The sequence below is a fragment of the Orbicella faveolata genome, unplaced genomic scaffold (assembly GCF_042242905.1).
Source record: "Orbicella faveolata isolate gen_17 unplaced genomic scaffold, um_ofav_v1 contig_24, whole genome shotgun sequence".
Classification (NCBI taxonomy): Eukaryota; Metazoa; Cnidaria; class Anthozoa; order Scleractinia; family Merulinidae; genus Orbicella; species Orbicella faveolata.
In genome coordinates, this window is record NW_028301552.1 from 14,080,316 (window position 1) to 14,101,411 (window position 21,096).

Here is a 21,096-nt window from a genome sequence, read left to right on the forward strand (position 1 = left end):
TTAAAAAACAAATACATCATTGGAGCTGAAGAGGTCTCTCTTTATTTGGTAAAGTATCAATCATTAAAAGCCTTCTTCTCCCTTAATTGGTATATATATTTTCTATCCTCTCACCTCCCTCGGAATTTATATCACTGATTCAAACGATAATATATAGATTCTTGTGGAAAGGGCCTGATAAAATAACCAGAAGAGCTACAATTAATTGTTCTGACTATGGTGGGTTAAATCTCACTGATCTAGAGACTTCAATTAAGTCTCTTAGATTAGCATGGATCTCGAAAATTTTTAATCCCGAACCGTCTCCGTGGAAAAGCTATCTTAGACATTTGCTTAAACCTTATTTGCTTTTTGTTTTTTCACTGCAACTATATTATTAATGACTATCGTATTAATTCGATTTTTTATTTAGAAATGCTGCAGTGGTGGTCTGAATTTCGCTCAAATTTTTCAACGGATTCTAAAGCTTTTGACTCTATAATTTGGAATAACTGTAATATAACTGACACCTTGCCGTGGTGGTGAAGCTTGTGTGTCTTCATGACCCGGAGAGCTGTGCCGGCGGGGACTTTGTTCACTGGCAGGTCTAACCATGCCGGATTGGTCGAAGGGTAGAGGCCAGACGAAGAACAGCCCCTGGTCCTCCAGGTTGGGGGTTGGGCGGCGGGCTGATAACCCGCTCCCAGAAAATACTATTTATTACAGAAACCGAAGCTAGAACTACCACTGCACCCTATCGGGAAGCAGGGGTAAAAGATGTTAACACCCGGTTGGAACAACGTAATATAAAGACAGACGGCAAACCGATCTGTTATCATAACTATGTGAATGCTGGGGTAGTTTTTATCAGCGACTTAATGTATTCTCGGAACAATGTTGAATCCTTTAACATAGCAAAGGACAAGGGACTAATAGGCTCAAATTACTTGACGTGGTCTGCTGTTCGTTGCTCTGTGCCAAAGCATTTAAGGAATCTCGTCGTCGATAGAAACGTTTTAAATACACTTGAATTAAAATGTGGTAACAAAGATTTTGATCCTCTCTCGAGCAAGAGTAGAAACTTTTATGCTTTTCTCATTCAAGAAAAAGCCAAACATTCAAGAGGGTTCTCTAACCTAATGTCAGATTTTAACCTAAGTGAAGAAGAGACTCGAAAAGCGTTTGTACTGGCAAAATCAGTTGCTCTTGAAACATTTGTACAATGTTTTCAGCTCAAAATTTTAAACGACATTTTGTTCTTGAATACCCGATTAGCAAAAATCGGAAGGATTCAAAGTGATCTTTGTACGTTTTGTCAAACCTCTCGAGAAACATTAGAACATTTCTTTCATCGATGCTCCTTCTCAACAGAATTTTGGACTAAATTTGAAAACTTTAGGTTGACAGTAACCAGGGAGCAAATAAAACTGGAATATATTAACATTATATTAGGAATATTAGATCAGAGATCTAACCTGCTCAACTACTTTATCATTTTAGGTAAAATTTATTTATGGAATTGTCGCAAAAATAAACAAATCCCTCTCTTTTTGCCTTTCGAAGATGTGGTCAAGAGAAAATATGAAATTGAAAAGCTTATAGCCTCTCAAAGCATCTTAAGCTTAAAACATTTTCAGGCAAAATGGAACCTAGTTTTGAATAACAATCCAATTTTTTTGTGAAGGAGTAAGTGCTGCTTGTAAATTATGTAAATTTATGTACATTCATGATCGATAACTCAAATACCTGTATTGTAATTTTATATAAAGTATCTTGTTAACAGAAAAAGTAATTGTGTAATTAGAGTACAATGTAGAGCGAGATTTGTATTATCAGTTGCGTAGGCAGAGCATCTGTAATAGTTGTTGTGTGTAATCGTAGTGTTAGTAGTAATCGTAGTGTAAGTAACGGTCGTATTGTAAGTAATGTCAGTAGTGGCGTAAGTGATACTAGTATTGTAAGTAATGTAAGTATTGTAGGTAATGTTAGTATTGTAAGAAACCTTCGTAGTGTAAGTAATGTTAGTATTGTATGCAATAGTAAAAACACCTCTAAACTTGAACCCGCGCTATGGTTTAGATTAATTCTACTATAAATCGATAGAAACGCGGAAGAATGTTTCTAGTACAAATGCTAAATCTCGTTAATCGGGACGATTCAGTTTTCTTAACTTGGAAACGCCATTCTAGGAGGTTAATGTTCATCGTAATTTCATAATTAAATGAATATATGTAAAACTAACGATTACAATACAGAAGTAAAACACATACAGAAATATCATCTTCGTGGTCTTAAAGGCATCCCTTGACAAAGTTGTTATCTTGTTATTGTGCAGCAATCTGACAACAAATGAACCATAAGGGTGTTATTTAACGGCTAGACAGATAGACAGACAGACAGACAGACAGAAAGACAGAAAGACAGACAGACGGTTGGATAGACAAACTTCAGTTGTCGTATTAGCATCGTAATTGTGTAATACGTACAAATAGTTTTGGCGCGTGTTTGTAGCAAAAATGCCACTTGGAAGAGAGGTTATCTCGTTATTTTGCAGTTCCCTAACAATCCAAGAATTAGAACAGCGTTTTATTAAATGCATGTATAACCAGTATAACTAATATACAGAGCCATAAAAACGTTTCACTACTGCGTTTGGCAACCTTTACCCGCTGAGAGTGAAACCATCGCGCTGCGATACGTAAAGTTTAGACAATTTTTATTTCAGTAGCAAAATAAAGTTCTGTTTTCTGAACAAAAGAATAACGCGTTGAGCTAAGCATAACTCAAAACTTAGCTAAAATTGGCGTTTAACTGAGCAGTTGCTCTTTTCATTAATGTTGACGATGACAACTGTGCAAGGGATAAAACTAAGACAATGGATAAAAGTAGAACGAGAGGTAGAATTTCTATTCTCGTGACAGAACTTAACAGTAACCGCGCGGAATGATGAGTTTTTCCTCTATTTTTTCAGTGTCTATATCGCTTGCAGGCTATTTACCGTTTTGGTCTCTATAAAATGTAGATAATGATCTCACAAACAATTTTACGAATCTCACTATCTTTTTTTCCCCTGAAATCGAACTTTATAAGTCTCTGATTGAGCCACGCCCATTCAAGTTGACCGAACACTTGGAGAACGTGGTTTAACTTCTCCAAAATTCTTTGAAACTGTTCATCTTACGTTGTTTTTAATTTTCAAGTTTTGTGAAATTATGTCACTCTTAGGTTGCACCACACAGCATTCTTTCATACAATCTTTCTTTCACTTACACATTTTCCAGTTCACTACCGGAGTCCAAAAACAGTCTCTCAGGTAGAAATTTTATAGCGTTTGAAGAGAGGTGCCTGTGAATAGTAACACCTGATATAAAAATAATCAACAAGACTTCCCTTGCAAATAATAATCTCCATCCTTCGTGAACGTGACCTTTGATATAAGAGAAGTGTTCTTCAAACATATTTATGGAATAAGAGACATACTGATTCCCTGCTGGAATTGACTTTTTAACGAATGTTTTCATTGAATTTTCTCCTGGTGTAAAAAGCAGAAATTATACATTTTTATGCATTTGATCTCTACTAGTACGTTGAATTAAAAGAAAAATACAATAGTTGGAGAGATCGAATACGAAAAATTTGATGGTAGAGCAACTTTAGAGCCTTCTTATTCCTTGCGAAACTTACACAGTTTCTAGTCCTGTTAGGCCAGCAAAAACCAGGTCAGGTAGAAAGGTGATATCGTTTGAAGATAAATCCCTGCGAAAAGTTTTTACTTAAGTTTGAAATAGGACCACGACAATGAGATAACACCTTAGTAGGTTAAATTGTAAGAATGGCGTAAATGATTTTTACAGCTTACATAACATTATAATGTTAAGGCCTTATGCACCTACTGCCACAAAGAGCGGTGATGGTGATGATGGTGATGATGAAGATGACTTGCACCCACTTGTCACTTCATACGTATATTATTGCAAACCGAATTAGGAAGGGACAAATTTCGATCTTCCTGCTTGTGGGAAAATCCTGTTTGGATTTGGAAAATAGCTAAAGTTTTAAACCCGACATTTTGGTATCAATTTAGGCACTTTTTTTACTTAGAAAAACTCTTTGCCTCTGCAAGTTCATTGCTTTCTGGAGAATCAAAATCGAGTTTTCATCGTTAGCAGCGAAACCCAGATTTTCCTGTTTCTTTTTTTAATTTGCTGTTGTTTTTCTGACCGTGGTTCTTAAAGCTTCTGTTTACTTACAAGTATCTCAGTTTTCTCATGTGGGAAAATACTCCATCAGGTAACGTTTTGACAGCGTTAAAAGACAAAATCCTGTCGAGAGATTTCAACTAATTTGTGAAGCGTAACAAAGTAGTGAAATGGCATCGCTAAGTATCCCAAGTAGTCTAACACCTGAAAATCACACCATCGGGAAATGGCAAAGTTTGTGTAACTTAACAAGGGCTTAAAGGATATCATTTATGATGTTCTAGAAAATGATCTCAAAATGGACGCCGAGGACATTAGATTCCACGCTGTTCACCGCTTTGGCAAACCACGGCAAAACAATGGCGCTATTCTCACCCTTGCTCGATCATCGCAAGATTTGTTGTGAGAGAAGACAGGGATGCTGTATTTAATGTCAAAAACCGGCTCAAGTCCTCAGCCAGATACGGTTAAGCCTATATCACCCAAGACTTTGCTGGAGGAATTCAGAAGGAAAGGAAAACCCTTATACAATCCATGTTCGCTGCTAAACAAGCTGGTCGCGACGCGAAGATAGTCAACAGATCTCTCTTTATTGATAACAATGTCTTTAACATCTCGAATATTTCAGTTGAGTATCAAGTAGCTCCAACGTAGTTTGCTGACTTATTTACGACTTTCAAAGACGACAAAAATTGAGCAAAACCGAGCCGGGTCAATGGCTGTATCTCATCAAGCTAAGTATCTAAATTTCCTTTTTGTTGATGTTTTTATATAAGCACTATGCAGTTGTAGTCTTTAAGTTTATTATGCTACACTTCCTTTACTGTACATGTTACACCAACCCGCTTCGCTTGAAACAACCGTCTTCTTTTTTCGTTCGTTCTCATTCTCGCAGCAGCCAATCAGCGAAAAAGTTAAATTATTTTTTATCCCAATTTGTCGTGAGTCAACAAAATTCCGTGGGAAGAAATCCGTGTTTGTTTGTCACTCCGCCTGGCTTGTGTTCCTTTAAACCGCCAACAAAATGAACGCCGTCAATACTACCAATGCTTTCGAGCTAAAATGCCTGTCTCTAAATGCTAGAGGTCTTAATAAATCGATCAAACGCCGAACTGTTTTTCGATGGCTACACACACAAAAAAAATCATCATGTCATATTTTTGCAGGAATCATACTGCTCCAAAGATCTTGAACCTACCTGGGAAAACGAATGGGGTGGCAAAGCTTTCTTTAGCCACGGCACAAACCATAGTAAAGGTGCCATAACACTAATTAATCTCTCTGTGAATTTCAAAATTGAAAAAGTCATTCCAGACAAACAAGGAAGGTTCATTATTTTAAAATTGTCACTGGAAGAGAAAGTTATTGTTCTCGTCAACATTTACGCACCTAACAAGATCGCCCAACAAGTTGCTTTTTTCAGAAGACTAAACCAACAACTCGAGGAATTCAGTCGCGCAAGATACAGTTATAATTGGAGAAGAGTTCAACTGCGCACTGGCCTCAAATGACAAAAGAGGCGGAAAACCTGTATCTAAAAAATCAGCTGTCATTCAATACGCTTTAAAGCGTATTTACACAATACGCTTTGTGATTTGTATAACCTAAGTGATATATCGCGAAGCCTGAACAAAGGCAAGCAGTGTTTCACATTGAGAACTAGATCGTCTAAAATTCAATGTCGCTTAGATTTTTTCTCAGATGACTGAAGAAAAATTACTACATAAAAATGTAAATGACCTTCAAGCCAGAGTAGTAAATAACCCGCACAACAGAAAGATCACACTCGAACTTCAACTTGCTAGATCACGTCTCAAGAAAATCATGTTGACGAAAACCAAAGGCGCAATTCTAAGAAGCAAAGTCAAATGGCATGAAGAAGGAGAACGCAGCACAATTTATTTCTACAACTTAGAAAAACGCCATCATGATATTAAAACAGTCTCAAAACTCAAAGTTAGGGAAATTGTTACATAGAAGATCAATTCGAAATCTTAGAGGAAGGAAAAAAGTTTTATGAGTCGTTATACCGCTCCAACCATATCAATCCCAAACTTTTCAAAAACTCGCCAGTTTTTAATCCAGAAAACGTAACCGCACTAAGCGAAGAAGAGAGGAAATCTTGTGGAGGATTAGTAAACGAAGAAGAATGCACAAATGCGCTCAAGGACTTCGACAATAACAAGACCCCGAGCACGGATGGTCTGCCAGCTGAATTCTACCGATTTTTTTGGCCTGACATCCGCCATGACCTGCTAGCCAGCTACAGCTTTGCTTTTCAGCATGGTATGCTTTTTATAAGACAAAGACAAGGAATAATCTCGCTTATCCTAAAAAAATCCAAGGATAAAACTATTCTGGAAAATCTAAGGCCCATCTCACTTCTGAACGTCGACTACAAGATTCTCACTAAAGTTATAGCCAAGAGAATTGAAAAAGTCTTGCCAACGTTAATAAACCCGATCAAACTGGTTATGTTAAAGGCCGCTACATTGGGGAAAATGTAAGGCTAATCTACGACTTAATATATTACGCAGATAAGCTAAATCAAAAAGGTATTGCCATTTTCTTGGACTTCAAAAAGGCGTTCGATGCCATTGAATGGAACTATCTCTTAGAAACACTTCTGCTCTTCAACTTCGGCCATGACATTCAAAATTGGATGAAAATTTTCAATAATAATGCTACTAACTGTGTTCTGAATAACGGTCATGCTTCAACATTCAAAAAATTGGAAAGCTTATCTTAAAAACCCTATTCCGAACGTCACACACGATACCACTGTCAACACCCTAAGAACCAGGTCTATTTACTCCTCTCTTTTAAACACCATCTTCGTTCCTCCCACTGCTGAAACTAAAATTCTAAGCCACGGATTTGCAGAAAAATACCATCCAGAAGGTTTATCTTATGCCGTTTGCAGTCACAAATGAAGTAAAAATAATAATGTTTCAGTATAAAGTGATTCATAGCGTGCTTCCAACCCGTGCTACACTTTATCGAGACGGCATTTCAGAAAGCCCCATATGCAACTTATGCAACGAAGGAGAACAAACGTTGCATCACCTGCTAATAAACTGCACACTAACAGTCGATTTCTGGATTCTGTTTCAAGACTGGTGGTACCAAAAAAACAAATGAAACAATAACGTTGTCCATAAGCCATATACTCTACGGCTGTCATGATAGGACAAAGCATTGGCGAGTCCTAAATTATTCTCTACTGATAGCCAAACATTGCATTTTCTGCACAAGCCTTCGCGGAGATGTTTTAGATTTTCAAAACGTTCTATCGTTCATTCCCGGAAAACTTGAAATTCTTTAAGAGATCGCGACTGCAAAAAAAAAGCACTTCCAAAATTTTAATGCACGTGGGCTTTTTTACTTTAATTTTATATGCTGCTGATGTTTATGGTTAATTAATATTTAATTTCTTATTTATTATTTAACTGTAGGCTTGTACATATAGGGGAAAAAAAAAACTACATGTATATATCATGTGTCATTGTAAAATAATAACAATTAAAAGAAAACAAAGGATGCGAATAGTGTAAGAATAGTATTGTAATTGACAGTGTGCAAGGTGTAAGTAACCAGTATTGTAAATACCGTAAGTAAGTTATCATGTAATTAGCCGTAAGTGATACAGTGTATTGTAATTAGTGTAAGTATGTAGCATTGTAAGTAAGGTATTTTACTGTACTGTTAAAAAAAAATAAAATGTCTATTTAAAGAAAATAATCATTAGCAGCGAAACCCAAATTTTCCTATTTCTTTTTATGTTGTTGTTTTTCTGACCGTGGTTCTTGAAGCTTCTGTTTACTTACAAGTATCTCAGTTGTCTCATATGGGAAAATACTCCATCAGGTAACGTTTTGATAGCGTTAAGAGACAAATTCCTGTGGAGAGATTTCAACTAATTTGTGAAGCGTAACAAAGTAGTGAAATAGCATCGCTTAGTATCCCAGGTATGTGTCTTTTTACATACGTGCTTCTCAGTAGTCTAACACCTGAAAAACACTCCATCGAGAAAAATAAATGAAGTTGAAAGACAAATACCGGAAAAAAGAAATGGCAAAGTTTGTGTAACTTAACAAGGGCTTAAAGTATCTTTATCAACCTCAGCCTTTGGATACCTTGCGCTTTTTGCGCTAAACTATTCTAAATATCACAAAACCATCATGCAGTTAATCATCATTTTCTTAAAGCTAAGTAATATATTGTCAGAATAGCTTTCTTTTTTTCTGACTACGTTAGAAAATCTCTTGACTACCTTGAAACCCCAAAAATGGATAGTGATAAGTCCATGAAAAACGTTCGTGCTGTACATGAGTAAAGCCCAGTTCTATTCACTTACAGTTTTCTCAAAATCTTCAGCTCCGAAAAGATGGCAGCGGGCAGATACGTGATAGCGTTTGATGACAAAGACCTGTGAAATAGTACGATCCGACAGTGAGACAGGAAACTGACAATTTTCTACATTAAACTAGTGACACCTTTAATGATAAGGCGTACGATGGTTTGCCATTCATTTTTAAATTCCTTCTAAGTAGTAAAATGTATGTATTTAAGTCACCTGAATGCTCATACAATGTTGTACTTATCCCCTTTTTACTCGGGCTTCCGTAGGAAAGCCCGAGTCATAAAATGTAAGCCCTTCTTGGTCGCCAAACGGGGATCATGGTCTCAGACGTTAGAGTAGACCGTGGAAACTAGGAACGAGAACGCGACATCTTTTTTATATCGTGTTCTTGCTCTTCGTGAACGTCGTATTATACATAATGCGGTGTTTTTTGAAGAAAGTTTTGGCAAGAATCACGCCTTATACGTTCATCCCACATACAAAGATGTCGATCGTTTTCCGAACGGGTAGGTCCACGAATTATATTTCTTGAAAGCCTGCCAAGTAGGCAAAGTTCATGCTCGACTCGTTCTCACGAGAGAGCAAATATGCCATGTTCGAGTTCGAAATACAAAACAACTGACAAAAATCTATGACAACTGACTCAAAAACAAACTATGATGCTGAGACGTGTACCTAAGATGATGACAAAACCAAGAATCGCCCAGAACAGAACTTCGAAGATGAGGCAAACAACAAGCAATTGGATAAAGATCTAAGCGTATCTCTTGTGGTAAACATCCTGCTTCTTTTATTTGTTTTTATTGTGTTCAATAAGTCTAATCGTAGAACGAAGCCGGCATAAACGCTCTTACAGCGTCTAGTTTACTTGTAAGATCATATACCACAGTGTTATGTAGATTTAGCCAAGCCTAGAAGCGGAGCTCCTGATTATAAAGGGAAAAAAATATTTTTTCTTTGGCCAGAAAATCACGCTCGACTATTTTTTAGAGCATGTAATTGTTCGGCGTGTGATTCCTTTCTTTTTCAGTTGCCTTTTTACGTACCCCTCCTCCTAAAACCTGGCTTGAGCCTGCGATCCAATCGAAAACGAGTACCTGATCTCTAAACTCGAGCCTGCAAAATGGTCACGTGCTACTTTTCAGCGGATATCTTGTTTTGACAGATGTCAATTGACCATAACATGGATATCTAATATCAAAGATGTGCGCTGTAAATCAAGGCTGCATGCCTCGGTCGACTCATTAGCTTGAGTATGCTCTTAGGGAACGAAGGAACGTGCGACAAGCACTAAGAGTTTCTACGTAAGAGGCTACCTTAGTTAACAGCGAACATCTTTGATGTTGGACATCTATTTTATGGTCAGTTGACACCTGTCAAAACAAGGTATCCGCTGACCAGTATCACGTGACTATATTGCGGGTTCATGTTTTGAGCTTAACTTAATTGTCTCATTCTCCTCACGGTAGGAAACAACAGGGGATATGAAATTGCTGACGATTCGATTCGATTCGCAATATTCGTCTCGAATCGTCTCCTGCAAAGTCGAATGGTCTCACCGGAAGTCGACTCGTGGAAGGAAATAACAAGAGGTGTGAAATTGTTGACGTGTCGACTCGATTCGCACGATTCGTCGCGAATCGTCTCCTGCAAAGTCAAATCAAAGTCAAAGTTGAACACTTAAAGAGAAATTTCATATTTACAAGCAGCCATGTATTATTTTAAAAATTGGTAAAAAGGAATTAAATGGTTGTCACTGGCTAAAAACATGGTTCTCGGACGTTTCGGCCACTACTGTTGCCTTCTTCAGCAAAAGATGGAAAATGCAAATGTTAAACGGCGTCCTGCTAGAATATGTAAAAGATGTGTGATAAAACTAAATGAGCAATAGTCTCTAGAGTATTCTTAATGAGTGTAAAAATTCTTAATGCCATTGTACACGTTCGGTAGCGCTATGTGTTCGTTTATAGCGTTCCTGTCTCGCACGGAATGCCAAGCTTCAAGAATTAGTCTTTGCTTCCATACTGATGATCTGTCGACAATTTCAACGTTCTCCAAATCTATTTGGTGACCGTTGAGCATATGGTGTTTGGCCAACAAAGAGTTTTTGTCCAATGTTGCTATAGCCTTTGCATGTTCTTTCATACGTGTTTTTAACGCGCGTGATGACTGACCAACATAAACACAGTCACAATCTTTACATTTGATCTTGTAAACAATGCCTCTGGAAGCCTCTTTCTCGATCTTGTCTTTAGGTTTTTTGAGTATGTTCGAGATGGTACGAATAGGTTTATGGGCGACTTTGATATTGAAACCTCGAAGAACGTTTGCGACTCTTTCGGAAAAACCTTTGGCGTAGGGGAGGATGACAAAACCACGATGGTCGGTATCATTCGTTTCTTGTTGTCTACTCCGTTGGCGGCCATTGAGAATGAAATTTGCAGGGTAGTTATTAGTGGCAAGGGCTTTCGTTACTCGTTTAGTTTCCCGTGAAACTTCCTCCTCCGTGGAAGGAATGTTCCTTGCGCGATCCATGAGAGTGCACACGACCGAGTGTTTATGCTGAGGATGGTGGTGTGATTTGAAATCAAGGTAACGGTCGGTGTTAGTAGCTTTCCTGTAAACAGACACAGCGATCAAGCCATCATCTTGTCTGGTTGTTTTTGTGTCGAGAAAGGCAATGGAACCTTCTGATTCTATCTCGATTGTAAATTTGATGTGAGGGTTGATGGAATTGAGATGTGAGTGGAATTCATCTACGTGCTCTCTTTTAACACATACGTGGCTGTCATCTACGTATCTAAACCACCATTTAGGAGGGTTAGGGGTCGATGAGAGAGCCTTTTCTTCGACATGTTCCATGACGAGATTGGCCAAGATGGCGCTGACTGGGGATCCCATCGGACAACCGAAAATTTGTTGGTAATGGTTGCCTTGGAATATGAAGAAATTGTTGTCGAGGACAAACTGTAGAAGTGTCATGATATTTTGGATAGACAAGTTGGTTCTTTCCGGTAGTGATTGGTCAAAGTCCAGTCTCTCTTTAACCACTTCGATTGCTAGGTGGGTTGGAATGCAAGTAAACAGTGACACGACGTCAAAAGATACTAGAATCTCGTCGGGATCTACTGACAAGGTGCGGAACTTTTCGACGAAAGATGCACTGTTTTTGACTGTGTATTCATTATTCTGAAGTGGCGACAAGATGTTGGCGAGGTATTTGGACAGTTCATATGTGGGAGATCCAATGGCACTCATAATTGGTCTGATAGGGACGTTCTCCTTATGGATTTTAGGAAGGCCATAAAAAGACGCTGGTGTGGAATCGGTGCTGTGAAGTTTGTAATAGAGCTTCGGTTCCAGCTGTTTCTTGCTGCTGTCATGCGAGGCTGGCTGATCTTTAATTTGTAGGAGAAGTTGGTTGAGGGATTTTTCGGTGCTCGATGTTGGGTTCCTTCTTTTGTCTGTTATCTTGTGGTAGGTTTTGTCGTCGTTTAGAAGGTTGTTTATTTTGTCGGTGTAATCGTTGGTATTCATCACGACTACGGCTCGGCCCTTGTCGGCTGGTAAAATTGTGACCGACGTGTCTTTGGCGAGGTCTCTGAGGGCTTTTTCCATTTCATTGGTAATGTTGTTTCGTTGAGGAGGACGCCAATTGTTGATGGCGGAGGTGACCGAAGCTCTGATAAGGTCTTTCTCGGCGTCAGGGAGCTGATCTATGCCGGATTCAATTGAGGAAACAATTTGAGGTACTGGCAAAACCTAAGGAGTGATGGCAAAATTGAAGTTGAGGCTTAATGCTGAAAGCTCACTTGTAGATAGAGGTCTATCAGAGATGTTCACGACCCACTTCTCCTTGAGGTTGATTTCGCGCCCATGTGGACGTGGCAAGATGTTATGGAGTTTCTTCTTGTGACACTCCCTTCTCCGTTGTGCTTCCCACTGTGATCTTTGTTTGATTGTGTGGAGGAGAATGTCAAAAGATTCCTTGTTAATCATCTCTCGTAGTTTGAGTGTAGTTTGGGACAAGCGTTGAGAGAACTTCTTGATTTGCGTGTGACAATTCGAGATGCGCAGCCTCAACTTCAATTTTGCCATCACTCCTAAGGTTTTGCCAGTGCCTCAAATTGTCTCCTCAATTGAATCCGGCATAGATCAGCTCCCTGACGCCGAGAAAGACCTTATCAGAGCTTCGGTCACCTCCGCCATCAACAATTGGCGTCCTCCTCAATGAAACAACATTACCAATGAAATGGAAAAAGCCCTCAGAGACCTCGCCAAAGACACGTCGGTCACAATTTTACCAGCCGACAAGGGCCAGCACCGATTCCACACCAGCGTCTTTTTATGGCCTTCCTAAAATCCATAAGGAGAACGTCCCTATCAGACCAATTATGAGTGCCATTGGATCTCCCACATATGAACTGTCCAAATACCTCGCCAACATCTTGTCGCCACTTCAGAATAATGAATACACAGTCAAAAACAGTGCATCTTTCGTCGAAAAGTTCCGCACCTTGTCAGTAGATCCCGACGAGATTCTAGTATCTTTTGACGTCGTGTCACTGTTTACTTGCATTCCAACCCACCTAGCAATCGAAGTGGTTAAAGAGAGACTGGACTTTGACCAATCACTACCGGAAAGAACCAACTTGTCTATCCAAAATATCATGACACTTCTACAGTTTGTCCTCGACAACAATTTCTTCATATTCCAAGGCAACCATTACCAACAAATTTTCGGTTGTCCGATGGGATCCCCAGTCAGCGCCATCTTGGCCAATCTCGTCATGGAACATGTCGAAGAAAAGGCTCTCTCATCGACCCCTAACCCTCCTAAATGGTGGTTTAGATACGTAGATGACAGCCACGTATGTGTTAAAAGAGAGCACGTAGATGAATTCCACTCACATCTCAATTCCATCAACCCTCACATCAAATTTACAATCGAGATAGAATCAGAAGGTTCCATTGCCTTTCTCGACACAAAAACAACTAGACAAGAAGATGGCTCGATCGCTGTGTCTGTTTACAGGAAAGCTACTAACACCGACCGTTACCTTGATTTCAAATCACACCACCATCCTCAGCATAAACACTCGGTCGTGCGCACTCTCATGGATCGCGCAAGGAACATTCCTTCCACGGAGGAGGAAGTTTCACGGGAAACTAAACGAGTAACGAAAGCCCTTGCCACTAATAACTACCCTGCAAATTTCATTCTCAATGGCCGCCAACGGAGTAGACAACAAGAAACGAATGATACCGACCATCGTGGTTTTGTCATCCTCCCCTACGCCAAAGGTTTTTCCGAAAGAGTCGCAAACGTTCTTCGAGGTTTCAATATCAAAGTCGCCCATAAACCTATTCGTACCATCTCGAACATACTCAAAAAACCTAAAGACAAGATCGAGAAAGAGGCTTCCAGAGGCATTGTTTACAAGATCAAATGTAAAGATTGTGACTGTGTTTATGTTGGTCAGTCATCACGCGCGTTAAAAACACGTATGAAAGAACATGCAAAGGCTATAGCAACATTGGACAAAAACTCTTTGTTGGCCAAACACCATATGCTCAACGGTCACCAAATAGATTTGGAGAGCGTTGAAATTGTCGACAGATCATCAGTATGGAAGCAAAGACTAATTCTTGAAGCTTGGCATTCCGTGCGAGACAGGAACGCTATAAACGAACACATAGCGCTACCGAACGTGTACAATGGCATTAAGAATTTTTACACTCATTAAGAATACTCTAGAGACTATTGCTCATTTAGTTTTATCACACATCTTTTACATATTCTAGCAGGACGCCGTTTAACATTTGCATTTTCCATCTTTTGCTGAAGAAGGCAACAGTAGTGGCCGAAACGTCCGATAACCATATTTTTAGCCAGTGACAACCATTTAATTCCTTTTTACCAATTTTTAACATGCCTGGCTACACACCGAACATTTTTATGTACTATTTTGTTGACGACTTTTTTCTTTGAAGATTTCCGAAGATTCACCAAAAATGGTCCCAAGGCCAGACAAACGTTTCCAAACATTTTCCGAAAATTTCCGAAGATTAACGTAGATTTTTGAGGAAGAACCAATAAATGTTTCGATCAGACAACAACACATTTAAGTATATTTCAAGGGATTTATTATGTAACCATAGCAATGGTGATATGTTCACTTGTGAAAATAACGTTTTTTTTCACTTGTGAAGATATCATGCTTTCGCGCGAGAGCTCACTTGGTATTTCACTGGTGTTTATATATAACAAAGGTATCTTCTACACCTAGATGACATGAGGTACTGACATAACATCAGGGGAGGCTAGTCTTGTCGATTTGATCGAATCCACAACATTTTTTTGCAAAACGTTACATCTAATGAAACTAAAATTTCAGAGGGATTGATAAATTTTAATTCTGGAAAATTATGACGTCATATGAAAACCGGCAATTGGTATAATTAGATTTGAAACGGCATAAATTTGACGTTTGAATCGGTGTCGCATTTCTATGGGATGATGCGACAAGACCAGTCGAAAGTGCGGCAGACGTCGAATTTCCGTCGAATTGAATTCGTTGAATTGAATTAGGCATGGCAGAAATGCGACGTATGAACAGGGCATAAGCGCATTAGGCCACTACAACAACAACAACATTTTGTTTAAGGATAAAACGGCGGAATCGTTTCCACGTTGTTGAATATGGTAAATATATGGCATTTGCCACTTACAACGATGTCCACATTCTAAGATTTGAAAAGACCTCTTCGGGAAGAAATGTAATGCCATTGGGAGACATATCCCCGTAAAATAGTAGAAATTAGTGGAAAGAAATTACTGGAAACAAATTTCAAGGAAGCTAAAAAAGAATTGTAATACGAGAAGTTTTATGGCTCATAACATCTTTCTTTCTGGCCCAAAGCTATTGTGTAGCTTGGATAGTTAGCATCAAAACACTTTCTTCTGTAATATGCAATAAAATAAAAATGAAAGTAGTAGCTCATTTGAATCAAACATTGCCATACAATGTGTTGTAATGATATAATCGTTCCTTTTACTTACAGGTATTCTAGACTTGTCAGTTTGGCAAACACTCCATCTGGTAAAATTGTAATATTGTTGGAAGACAAATCCCTGTAATAAAAGTATATCAACCAATTCCTATTGCTGTTAGCTTAGTTTGTCGCTGAGTTAAATTATGTTCGATGAAACAATGCATCTTATCAGAATGCATCTTATCGGAATCGAGAACTCATACAAAAAAATACTTAGCTAAACTTAAAAGCTTAGCTCCTCTGCTGACTCCTCTCCTAGCCTGGCTTGAGCCTGGATCCAGTTAAAAACCAGTACCTGGGTAGCGGTCAACTTTAAATAAAAAACCCTAAACGTGAGCCTGCGATATGGCTTTGATTAATTCTACTAAAACTCAATAGAAACGCAGAAAAATGTTTCTAGTACAAATGGTCAATCTCGTGAATCGGTACGATTCAGTTTTCTTAACTTGGAAAAGCCACTCTAGGGGGTTAATGTTCATCGTAATTTCATAATTAAATGAATATATATAAAGCTAACGATTACAAAACAGAAGTAGAACACATACAGAAATGCCATCTTCGTGGTCTTAAAGGCATCCCTTGACAAAGTTGTTATCTTGTTATTGTGCAGCAATGCATGTACAACCAGTATAACTAATATACAGGGCCATAAAAACGTTTCACTGCTATTTTTGGTAACCTTTACCCGGTGAGAGTGAAACTATTACGCTGCGATACGTACGTAAAGTTTAGACAAATTTTTTGTTCAATAACAATATAAACTTTTGTTTTCTGGACCAAAGAATAACGCGTTCAGCTAAGCATAACTCAAAACTTAGCTAAAATTGGCGTTTAACTGAGCAGTTGCTCTTTTCATTAATGTTGACGATGATAACTGTGCAAGGGATAAAACTATGACAATGGATAATAGTAGAACGAGAGGTAGAATTTCTATTCTCGTTAGAGAATTTAACAGTAACCGCGCGGAATGATGAGGTTTTCTTCTATTTTTCCAGTGTCTATATCGCTTGCAAGCTATTTACCGTTTTGGTCTCTATAAAATGTAGATAATAATCTCACGAACAATTTTACGAATCTGACTATCTTTTTCCTCCTGAGATCGAGCATTAAAGTCCCTGGTTGAGCCACGCCCATCCAAGTTGACCGAACACTTGGAGAACGTGGTTTAACTTCTCCAAAATTCTTTGAAACCGGTCATCTTACGTTGTTTTTAATTTTCAAGTTTTGTGAAATTATGCCACTCTTAGGTTGCACCACACAGCATTCTTTCATACAATCTTCCTTTCACTTACACATTTTCCAGTTGACTACCGGCGTCCAAAAACAGCCTCTCAGGTAGAAATTTTATAGCATTTGAAGAGAGGTGCCTGTGAATAGTATCACCTGATATAAAAATAATCAACAAGACTTCCCTTGCTAATAATATAATAATCTCCATCCTCCACGAACGTGGCCTTCGATATAACAGAAGTGTTCTTCGAATGTATTTATGGAATAAGAGGCATACTGAGTCCCTGCTGGAATTGAATTTTTTAACGAATGTTTTCATTGAATTTACTCCTGGTGTAAGACGCAGAAATTATACATTTTTATGCATTTGATCTCTACTAGTACGTTGAATTAAAAGAAAAATACAATAGCTAGAGAGAAAGCTACATCAGCTTTAGCGGGCTTTCATGCGGGTCTTCTATCCTGGACGAAGTGGAATTTGGAGATGTTGGGTTTTTTTTTTTAAGGGTGGAAAACCAGAGAACCCGGGGAAAACCCTCGCATCTTGGCGAGAAACAACAACAAACTCAACCCACATATGGCACCGGGCAGGAATCGAACCCGGGCCAAAATGGTGGGAGGCGAGCGTTCTCACCACCGCTCCCACCACTGCTTGCACTTTTACTTGTGGTTGTGCTCTCGGACCCTGCGGTAGATAAAGTGTGCTATTGACTTTACCCCTGTTAGATTTGTTCAAAGCATTAGTCCAAAGAGGATTATGGGTTTTCCTGCAAGCTACATATACTTATCGAGAATCTGAGATATATATATACCGCACCAAAATTTCGGAAAATTTGTTCACGAGCCTGCTACCACCTAAAAAATCGGTGGTAGTGGATAAATGCAAAAAATGCAATGAGAAAAAAGACGTCCCCTGGGAGAGCCAAGCGGTTGGGACAGGTGCGTAAGAATCATATACATTAAAAAGATCGAATATGAAAATTTGATGATAGTGGCACTAGAGCTTTCTTATTCCTTAAGAAACTTACACAGTTTCTAGTCCTGTCAGGCCAGCAAAAACCAGGTCAGGTAGGAATGTGATATCGTTTGAAGATAAATCCCTGCGACAAGTTTTACTGTAAGTCTCAAATAGGACTATGACAATGATATAACACCTTAGTAGGTTAAATTGTAAGAATGGCGTAAATGATTTTTACAGCTTACATAATATTATAATGTTACGGCCTTATGCACCTACTGCCACAAAGAGCAGTGATGGTGATGATGATGATGATGAAGATGATGATGAAGATGATGAAGATGATGAAGATGATGAAGATGATGAAGATGATGAAGATGATGAAGAAAATGAAGATGATGATGATGATGATGATGATGACGATGATATTGATGATGATGACTTGCACCCACTTGTCACTTCATACGTATATTATTGCAAACCGAATTAGGAAGGGACAAATTCCAATCTTCCTGCTTGTGGGAAAATCCTGCTTGGATTTAAAAAATAGCTAAAGTTTTAAACCCGACATTTTGGTATCAATTTAGGCACTTTTTTTACTTAGAAAAACTCTTTGCCTCTGCAAGCTCATTGTTTTCAGGAGAATCAAAATCGAGTTTTTATCATTAGCAGCAAAACCCAGATTTTCCTGTTTCTTTTTTTTTTTGCTGTTGTTTTTCTGACCGTTGTTTTTGAAGCTTTTGTTTACTTACAAGTATCTCAGTTTTCTCATGTAGGAAAATACTCCATCAGGTAACGTTTTGATAGCGTTAAGAGACAAAATCCTGTCGAGAGATTTCAACTAATTTGTGAAGCGTAACAAAGTAGTGAAATGGCTCCATCGGGAAATGGCAAACTTTGTGTAACTTAACAAGGGCTTAAAGGATATCATTTATGATGTTCTAGAAAATGATCTCAAAATGAACGCCGAAGAGATTCGATTCCATGGTGTTCACCGCGTTGGCAAACCACGGCAAAACAAATGCGCTACTCCTCCCCGCCCTCGCCCGATCATCGCAAGATTTGTTGTGAGAGAAGACAGGGCTGCTGTATTTAATGTCAAAAACGGGCTCAAGTCCTCAGCCAGATACAGTGAAACCTATATGACCCAAGACTTTGCTCAGTCGAGAAGTTCACAAAGAAAGGAAAACCCTTATACAATCCATGTTCGCTGCTAAACAAGCAGGTCGCAACGCGAAGGTAGTCAACAGATCTCTCTTTATTAATAACAATGTTTTTGACATCTCGAATATTCCAGATGAGTATCAAGCAGCTCCTTTACATGTTAACTTTACATGTTACATCTAACTTTACATGTTACACCAACCCGCTTTGCTTGAAATAAGCGTCTTCTTTTTTCGTTCGTTCACATTCTCGCAGCAGCCAATCAGCGGAATAGTTAAATTAGTTTTTGTCCCAATTTGTCGTGAGTCAACAAAATTCCGTCAGAATAATATAAATCCGTGTTTATTTATCACTCCGCCTGGCTTGTGTTCCTTTAAACCGCCAACAAAATGAACACCGTCAATACTACCAATGCTTTCGACCTAAAATGCCTGTCACTTTAGCTACGGCACAAACCATAGTAAAGGTGTCATAACACTAATTAATCCGTCTGTGAATTTCAAAGTTGAAAAAGTCATTCCAGACGAACAAGGAAGGTTTATTATTTTAACATTGTCACTGGAAGAGAAAGTTATTGTTCTCGTCAACATTTATGCAACTAACGATGTCGCCCAACAAGTTGCTTTTTTCAAAAGATTAAACCAACAACTTGAGGAATTCGCGAAAGATACAATTGTAATTGGAGGAGACTTCAATTGCGCACTCACCTAAAATGACAAAAGAGGCGGAAAACCTGTATCTAAAAAATCAGCTGTCATATGCATATGCATCCAAGAAATCAGCACGTTTTGTGATCTATATAACCTAAGTGATATATGGCGAATCCTGGACAAAGGCAAGCAGTGTTTCACATGGAGAATTAAATCGTATCAAATTCAATGTCGCTTAGATTTTTTCTTAGTTTCACCATCCACGCACCCGAATCTGATCACTCCGCTGTGTCACGTGTTCTCCAGTCTAATCTCCTAAACCAAAAAAGACCGGGCTTCTGGAAATTTAATACAGCCTTACTTAAAGATGAAGCATACGTAACAGCACTTAAGTTGAACACTCCAATCTTTAAGGAGAAATACGAGACTCATGATTTAGGTTTAAAATGGGACCCCATAAAAATGGATAAAGAGGATTCACGATCAAGTGCTCTAAACGAAAAGTGAAAAAATATCGAGATGAAGAAAAATTACTGCACAAAAAAGTAAATGACCTTCAAGCCAGAGCAGAAAATAACCCGCACAACAGAAACATCATATTCGAACTTCAACTTGCTAGATCACGTGTCAAAAACATCATGTTGACGAAAACCAAAGGCTCAATTCTAAGAGGCACAGTGAGATGGCATGAAGAAGGAGAACGCAACACAAAGTATTTCTACAGCTTAGAAGAACACCATCATGATATTAAAACAGTCTCAAAACTCAAAGTTAGGGAAAATTGTTACATAGAAGATCAATTCTAAATCTTAGAAGAAGAAAAAAAGTTTTTTGAGTCGCTATATACCGCTCCACTAATATCAATCCCAAAATTTTCAAAAACTCGACATTTTTTAATCCAGAAAGCGTAAGCGTACTAAGCGAAGAAGAGAAGAAATCTTGTGAAGGATTAATAAACGAAGGAGAATGTACAAATGCGCTTAAGGACTTCTACAATAACAAAACCGTACCCCGGGCACAGATGGTCTGCCAGCTGAATTCTACCAATTCTTTTGGCCTTACATCTGCCATGATCTGCTAGCCAGCTACAATTTTGCTTCTCAGCATGGTATGCTTTCAGTATAAGTCAAAGACGAGGAATAATCTCGCTTATCCTAAAAGAATCCAAGGATAAAACTATTCTGGAAAATCTAAGGCCCATCTCACTTCTGAACGTCGACTACAAGATTCTCTCTAAAGTTATAACCAAGAGAATTGAAAAAGTCTTGCCAACGTTAATAAACCCGATCAAACTGGTTACGTTAAAGGCCGCTACATTGGTGAAAATGTAAGGCTAATCTACGACTTAATACATTATACAGATAAGCTAAATCAAAAAGGTATTGCCATTTTCTTGGACTTCAAAAAAGCGTTCGATTCCATTGAATGGAAATATCTCTTAGTAACACTTCAGCTCTTCAACTTCGGCCATGACATTCAAAATTAGATAAAAATTTT

At 38.5% G+C, this 21,096-nt stretch overlaps 1 protein-coding gene and 1 pseudogene across 1 annotated transcript; one reads left to right on the plus strand and one right to left on the minus strand.

Moving 5' to 3' along the window:
• Positions 1-9,978: 9,978 nt before the first annotated feature.
• LOC149110499 (uncharacterized) lies at positions 9,979-12,571 on the minus strand. Its single transcript, XM_089291454.1, has 2 exons — positions 10,528-12,571; positions 9,979-10,188 (listed from the first exon to the last, which is right to left on the minus strand). The coding sequence occupies exons 1-2, from the start codon at positions 12,157-12,159 to the stop codon at positions 9,979-9,981; spliced, it is 1,842 nt and encodes a 613-aa protein (XP_089147580.1). The 5' UTR covers positions 12,160-12,571.
• Positions 12,572-12,997: 426 nt separating this feature from the next.
• LOC149110500 (uncharacterized) lies at positions 12,998-14,149 on the plus strand (annotated as a pseudogene).
• Positions 14,150-21,096: the final 6,947 nt, after the last annotated feature.